This window comes from Trematomus bernacchii, unplaced genomic scaffold, assembly GCF_902827165.1.
Source record: "Trematomus bernacchii unplaced genomic scaffold, fTreBer1.1, whole genome shotgun sequence".
Taxonomy (NCBI): domain Eukaryota; kingdom Metazoa; phylum Chordata; class Actinopteri; order Perciformes; family Nototheniidae; genus Trematomus; species Trematomus bernacchii.
In genome coordinates, this window is record NW_022987739.1 from 20,499,284 (window position 1) to 20,507,066 (window position 7,783).

General features: G+C 39.1%; 1 protein-coding gene across 1 annotated transcript; it reads left to right on the forward strand.

Moving 5' to 3' along the window:
• Positions 1-2,201: 2,201 nt before the first annotated feature.
• LOC117495487 (histidine-rich glycoprotein-like) lies at positions 2,202-7,262 on the forward strand. Its single transcript, XM_034146767.1, has 7 exons — positions 2,202-2,439; positions 3,505-3,618; positions 4,502-4,589; positions 4,764-4,930; positions 5,305-5,412; positions 5,638-5,724; positions 6,411-7,262. Exons 1-7 carry the CDS (start codon positions 2,230-2,232, stop codon positions 7,152-7,154), a joined length of 1,518 nt encoding a protein of 505 aa, XP_034002658.1. The 5' UTR covers positions 2,202-2,229; the 3' UTR covers positions 7,155-7,262.
• Positions 7,263-7,783: the final 521 nt, after the last annotated feature.

The following is a 7,783-nucleotide window of genomic DNA, read 5'->3' on the forward strand; positions in this document are numbered from 1 at the left end:
TATTAATGTGACTAATAAAGAGCAGTTTGATTATTAAGTATTATTCTGTTGATCGATGTCATTACATTTGTTGAAAAGCACATAAGGACTTGTTTAAGACTCGTTTTGTCAAAGTTTAGGACTTGGACTTGACTTGAACTTTCCCATCCTGACTTGAGACTTGACTTGGACTTGAGTGCAAAGACTTGAGACTTGACTCGGACTTGCAAAACAATGACTTGGTCCCACCTCTGCTACTACTACATCTGTCCCATAAATAGAATTGTCAAGTAAATGGTGTAAGTCTAATTTCTCTCTGAAATCTTGCGGCGTAGAAGCAGTTTAAAGTATTCAGAATTGTTCTTAAGCCCAGTCTGTGAGTAAAGGTGCTCAGCTACTGTTCATTATTGCTTGACACTTCACTTTGGACCAATAGACCAAACTTTTAAGCCAACAGATTGACCAACAATCCCCAACGTGGCTGAAGTTGAACCCTAACCCTAAAGGTTACACAAACCTGTACAGTGTAGAGGTGGCTCTTTCTACATTTTCACCCTTGCCCCAATAAAGCCTGTAAGCACACTATTGTAGTAGTCTGCCTGTGTGTTCTCTGTTTGCTTTATCACAGGCAATTACCATGCAAAATATATACATTTATATACTTCAGAACCAGAACAATGAAGGTTCTTACTGTAGATCCACACGTCTTAGTTCTTATCTTTAGCTGTGTACTGAGTTTTAGCTGAGTTCCAGTGATCTGGGTCAATACCCTCGAAGTCATTACTGACTGACTAAGCAGAGCCTCACAAATACAACTAAATACACCAGGCTCTAACAATGTTACGCTAATCATCAACGAAATGAACCCAATGCATGCCAATTTTTCCATCTTGAAAGTATTGTAAAGTAACTTTAATGTCCTTTTGGCAATTAATATGTGAAGATCCTAACTTTGAATAATAGATCAAATCATTTTAAATATGACTGCGGTTGTCAGTGTCACCTCGCCCTACAGTAGACAGTCTTGCCACATGGCCTTCCCTTGCATAATCTCAAATATTTTGTATTTAAGCTACAAACGTGTAACAGAACCATGTCATGTTTGTTGTTCTGACACAAAACATCATGTTGAATCAGTCAAAAACTTAACTTGTTTTTCACTTATCATCTTGTGTAATCTTTATCTTGTGTTATTTCAAGCTTTTAATTCAGATTGACATGTATGGTATGGGTGTTAGTGTCCCAACAATTCTGTATCTTGTGTAAGTGTATCTGATTATTGCAACACAGCAGCTGGAAGAGAACTATCGATTTTTAGCCGTGTGATTCCATGGATTGTTTATTTTGTTATAACAAAGGTCAAATGTTTCTCAGCAGAAAGTTAACCATCCAGTTCAGCAGTTGATATGGGAGCACCAAAAACTGAAGTTCAGGAAAGAGCCAACGCAAAATACTTCTCCGCTCATGTCTTCTGCTTTAATTCCCCACAGCTTCCAATAAATAGTTTAAAAAGTTGTTTAGAATGAGTATGATGCTTTAAACCAAAGTGTTAATGACTAAGCCAAATGTACAATAATTGCCAACAAAACATGTCTCTACACACCATTGAGCGAAAAGGAGCAGGGAGAAGAATAAAATCTTATATGACCTGCCCCTTTCTAAAAAAAATAAAATATGTATTCAAATACAAATAGATGGTCTGCCCTTCATAATAAAAAAAAAAGTTCACAGCCACACATAAGAGTACACCCTCATCTGAGTCCTACTGGAGAAGAAGGTGGAAAGCGGCACCTAATAATAATAATAACAATAACAATAACAATAACAATAACAATGGGACCTGCAAATAAAGAACAGACATCACATCAAAGACATCAAAAATATTCAACAATGCGGGACCAGAGTACATAGACTTATTCACATTCTGCTTCATATAGTCCCATCTTTCTTAATTTATACAATTTCTTTAACTGAAAAATACATATACAATTCTTTAGATCCTTTTGTTGAGAATTCCACAATTGTACACCATATATGATGGATATACATCAACTGATGCAGGATCCAAGATATGACCATCCGTTTAAGGTAAGGGTTCAATGGTTATGTTTACCTGAAATGACACAAGGGGCAGTGGTTTTGTGTTTGTGGGAGTGAGGGTGTTCTTACAGTGAACAGTAGCAGGATATAAAAGGCCTCCTCTCATCTTTCCCACTAACCTGTGTGTGTTTTTTGACCAGGCCTTTAACCATGAAGCACTGTGTGTTGTTGTCGCTGCTGTTGGCGTTGGGATGCGTCCGCGCTGCACCGCTGGAGACTGTTGGCATCGAGGAAGGATCGTGTGAAGACGCGTCTGCGAAGGGGGCTGCAGGACTCGCCATCACTAAGATCAACCAGGACCGGCAGGAGGGCTACATCTTCGCTCTGCACCGCCTGTCCAACGTGCATATGACCAAACATGTGAGTCCATATGAAGATATAATAAGTGAGGTTAACAGAAGGTTATATTATCAGGCTGTCTTTAATGGGCAAAATTCATCAACCACTCTACATTTCTTAGTTGTAATGTAGAGACACAATCAGAAGCAACCTCTCTACATTTGGTTTTATACCAAAACAAGGCAACTCATTAACATGTACATGTTGTTGTACATGATATGGATGATGTTTTGTTTGTACAAGTTGGTATTCCATAATTGGAATCCACGAAAAAACACGAAAGTGCTTCGATGTCAAAAAGATTTGAAATGTAATAATCTAGATTTTCTTCCTAATATTTACTTTAGAAAATATGAACATTTGACATTAATATATATATATTATATCTATATAAATGTTAAATGTAGTTTTAACTTAGAAATGAATACTTTAAATAAGGTTGCAATCATGTCTGATGGCAATGGTAATAGAGTGTCTGTCTACAATTAAGTTGACAATTAAATAATGAATATACCCTGAAATAAAGAAGGTTTTTATCTCAAACTGTCTTCAAACATGTGCTAAGAGATTGCTTATTATAATTGGCAATAAAGGAAATGCTGAGGCAAGGAAAAGGATGATTAAAAGAAAATGACTAAATGGGATATTTCTTTGAAAAACAATCAATCAGTCTGCCAGAGCTCATCTGTATGGTCCCATAAATCTGATAACCTCTAGCACTTAACAAAAGACTCAGATGATAAGAATCTGTAATTTCCTTATGTATTTATATTCATTATGAATGAGTTATGAGAGCAATTACTTTTCAGACATCAGACATTTAAGCCAGAGATAAATGATGTGTCTGCGGTGTAGTAGCAGACAGATTGATTGTGTTAAAGACATCAGGTGATACCAAAGTCATTGGATGGATACATTTGTCATGTAAGCATCGGTACCTGATAAGAACAACTTTTTTTAGGGTCTTCATTTATCACCAGCCACGTGTACTATCACACAATAACCCAACCTTCTAACCACTGGAAGATCATTTGCATAATGACGTTCTGATAATGAGTTCTGTGTGTGTCTGTGTGTGTGTTACAGGGAGAGACCGGCGTGGTTTTCTACCTGACTCTGGATGTTGTGGAGACCAACTGCAGTGTTCTGAGCAGGAGCGACTGGAAGTCCTGTGAGGCTCGCCCCGACGAGGACACACCGGTCAGAAAACACTCGTTGACGCACACACTTTTACATGCACACCCCTCCCTAAACAGTGACAGTGTTGAAAGAAGTAATCTGATCCTTTACGTACAAATACTTTGGTCTTCAAATTCTCAAATACAAGCAAATGTCGTGATTACAAAATGTAACTTTAGTAAAGGTACAAAAATGTATTCAAAGTACAAAAAGTAAAAGTACTCAGTCTGCACAATGGCCCATTTCAGAATAATATAAAGTACAGAACAAGTATCAGCTAAATGTAGTTAAAGTATAAAAGTAAAGCACTCATTAGGCAGAATGTATCTTTTCACTGTATTATATTATTTGTATTTTACATGTAAAAGCATTTTAGTGTTGCTGTTGGTTCATGTGGACCAAATTAGATACTGTGTACATTAGAAGTACAGTATTTATTTTTTATACCGCATCAGCTTATACAGTAAGTGTTAATATGTCCACAGTAACTAGTAACTGTGAGTGTTAAAATACATGTAACGGAGTAAAAAGTATGATATTCACCTCTAAAATTAGGTGGAGTAAAAGTATAAAGTAGAAATAAATGGAAATACTTAGGTAAATTGCAAATATGTAAAAAAAGTACTTAAGTACAATACTTGAGCACATGTACTTATTTACTTTCCACCACTGAAAAGGGATAACACAAGATTCCACATTTGTGCAAGTTGTGTGTACTGTTCAGCCTTGTTTTATCAGTTTTTTATTACGTCAAGACTCACATTATACTTTCCTGTTGCTCCATAAAAAGTAGTTATTATATTATGAACCTTTAAATTACTATAATACAAAAAAAATCTCAATATGAGTCAAGTCTATTTAATGTTTGCAGTATAATCAATTATTGTTGTATTGGTCTCTGCAGGTGTATGGACATTGCAAGGTTGCCATCTTCATCAGTAAGGTGCACAGGGTGGTGCGCCTCTACAAATACCAGTGTGTCGTCAGACCAAGTAAATATTTTTTACAACCGTTAAGTTCTACTTTATTTAGTTGAATCTTAATAAGTTTGCCAGATTTCTAAGCAGAAGTGAACCTATAAGCCTCAAAATGTGGTAAAATGAGCCTGATATTTTGTTCAGTGCAAAACAGTCTTTTGACATTTCGTCTTTTTTCTCTCTGCTCAGTTCCTTCAGCTCGCGTGACAGAGCTATGTCCTGACTGTCCTACTCCTACGGACATGGAAGATGCTGAGATTAAGAAGACTGTGTCTCTTTCGCTGGAGAAGTTCAACAACATGAGCGGGCTGTCCAATCGCTTCGCTCTGCTCAAAATCAACCGTGCTAATGCTGGGGTACGTTTAAGACGAGGCCAAACGTCCTATGTTGTAATGTTCAAAAAGTTGAATAATGCATGCATGATCCAAAATGTAATAGGTCCTTTCTTCTTGGTTTATGAATCCTGCTGAGAAACAGACATTATCTCCTTGGGGGAGGCTAAAAGCATAATCCTGTTGACACCTTGGATTTATGTCACCAATTGATTCAAATGTCCATTATTAAATTATCCTCTAATCATCCAGAGTATCAAGGTTTCCAGAATCTGACTATATACACTAATTCCCTCTCTATCCCCATGACCGACCGCCGCTTTGAACAATCATCTTATTGTAATGCATTCGCTTGCGACTTGACCAACTTCTTTTGTTATGGGTGTGTTTGTCACCAGATGGCCATGTCGATGTATTACAATGCAGACTACACCATCCAGGAGACCACCTGCCCCAGGAGCTCTGCAGCATCTGATGACTGCCCCCTCATGGATTGCGAGTTCGCTGTGAGTCATGAAAACATTTATTTTTCAACACTATATCTTAGTCATATGGATTGTTAATTTCATTTGTTTTGTTTTAAATTAAAATAAAGTTTTCATTTTGGCATTCCTGTAATAAGTCAGGATTAATTTGAAAGATTTTATCTGGATCAGTACCTTTTGTGTAACAACTTATCTTTTAAAGTATAACAATTCTCTAACTTATTTATCTTGGTCTTCTCCCCTCAGCACAAAGGACACTGTAAGGCCAGCCTCTTTTATTCTCCCACTGGGGAAGCTTTGCCAAGTGCAGATTGTGAGATCTATGAGCCAGAGGTAAGATTAAGCCAGGACCAAATACAAAGTGTCACATTGATTTCATTTTATAAAGTCTTTCTTTCTAAAGGAAATGCACGCATGGATTATTTGATTTAAAGGGGACCTATTATGCTCATTTTCAGGTTTATATTCTTATTTAATGTTTAAAAGGGTCTTTATTTCTATATCTGTCTGAAACCAGAGCCCAGTCTGCTCTGATTGGTACACTGACCAGCGCTGTGATGATGGGTCAACTGCTTACCTGTTAGCCTATCATGTCCGATGTGTTGGAGCACTAGCCAGCAGTAGCATGAGATTATTACAACTGATTTTCATAGTTTTGGCATTCAATTATATAATAACATCATATTATTTAAAATTATGACTATAGCAATTATCTAGTGATAACAATTATATCATATGGACACAATGACTTAACCTACACAAATAAGATGTAAGTTGTACTGAAATGCAAATTCTGCTTCACAATTTGAATCAAAATACAGCTCTGAATTCCCGTTATGAACTTAATGTTTGGTCTTTAGAAGACAAAGTTGAAGAAAATTCCGATAAAATGTGAAAAATACAGCAAAAAAACAGTATGTACTGTACAATATATGAATATAGCTTAAATTGCACCAATTGACTTACCACTTTTTCTATGTCCCCAATATTACTCATTTTATCTTTTACGTGTTCTCAAGGCTGCTGACAGAGAGAAGAAACACCACCATCTCGGCGGAGAGACCGACCACAGCCACACAGACAAACATCCACACAGCCACGACCATGACCACGCACATGCCGTCGACGACGCACACACACACGACCACGCTCACGACCACACCAAGAGCCACGACAATCACGACAAAACCAAGCAGCACGCAGACAACAGCGACCACCACCACACGCACGACCACGAACACGACCACGGCGGCCACAGGCACGCTCACGCCCACTCCCACGACCACGGGCACGGCCACGATCACGTGCACACTCACCACAGCAAGGCGCACAACCATAGTGACGATGTGCCCAACCAGCACCACAACTACAAGCACGCCGACAGCGAGCACACCCACGAGCACGACCACGAGGTGGCTCTGGATCACGACCACAAGCACCCCCACCTGCACGAGCACGAGCACCACCACCATCACCACGAACACGAGCACGAGAATGCATCCCACGACCACCCAGAGGGCATGGTGAAGATGATTCCCGCAGTGGACCAGCCCATGATCCTGCCTATTTTCCCCGAAGTCCCCCCTGGTGAGGTGGGAGTCACCCTGAACCTCAAGCCCGACCCCCAGATCCCCGGACAATCAGAGCCCACCATCGAGGCCTACCCCACCGCATTCTCGGCTCAGTGCGTCCCTGCAGCAGCTGGAACAACCCTGGCGGAGAAACTCTTCGCTGAGGACCCCCAGTTCAAAAGATCCGCATAAGTCGGCCCATTCATAATTAGTCGCTGTTTAACCAAACCGGTAAACATAACATTATACTGATATCAGTGTTTGGCTGCACAACATAATAAATGCTTCCACAAATAACCATCCAGTGTTTGTTTTTTGTATTGTTTAAGACCAAGTTAATCCATGTTGTGATGACTCAGTGCACCAACCCCCAGCATTGCTGTGTTTCCTGTCACTGATCTCTCACTGTCAATGGCGTCAAACGAAACAGCATGAAATAATCCTAAAATGTTTTTGGCTATGTGACTAGCTGCCCATGGTGGCTATTTTGTTAATTTGCTCAAATTTACTGAAGTACATCAAAATAAGTGAAAATAGGGCTGCCGTATAGTTCACGTGCTGGCGGCCTATTTACTGGAGTTTGCTCCCCGTGCAGAGGACTGAGGTTTGAATCCGGCCTGGGACAATTTTCTGCATGTCATCCCCTATGTCTCGCCCTTTCAACTCTTTCTCTTCAATAAAGGCCTGAAGAAAAAAATGCATTAAAATATATTTTTTAGGAGGCATTCTGATAATAACCAAGTATATGTGTGACTTAAATCATGTACAGTATGCCACATATTTAGAACTGTTAACAGTGATATTTTGTTTAACGTATGAGA

Bases quoted from the DNA above. Each gene is read 5' to 3' on its own strand.
- LOC117495487 (XM_034146767.1), top strand. From the start codon at position 2,230: ATGAAGCACTGTGTGTTGTTGTCGCTGCTGTTGGCGTTGGGATGCGTC. The intron at 3,619-4,501 runs GTCAGAAAACAC...TGGTCTCTGCAG, and splicing joins GCCCCGACGAGGACACACCG to GTGTATGGACATTGCAAGGT. The intron at 5,413-5,637 runs GTGAGTCATGAA...TTCTCCCCTCAG, and splicing joins TCATGGATTGCGAGTTCGCT to CACAAAGGACACTGTAAGGC.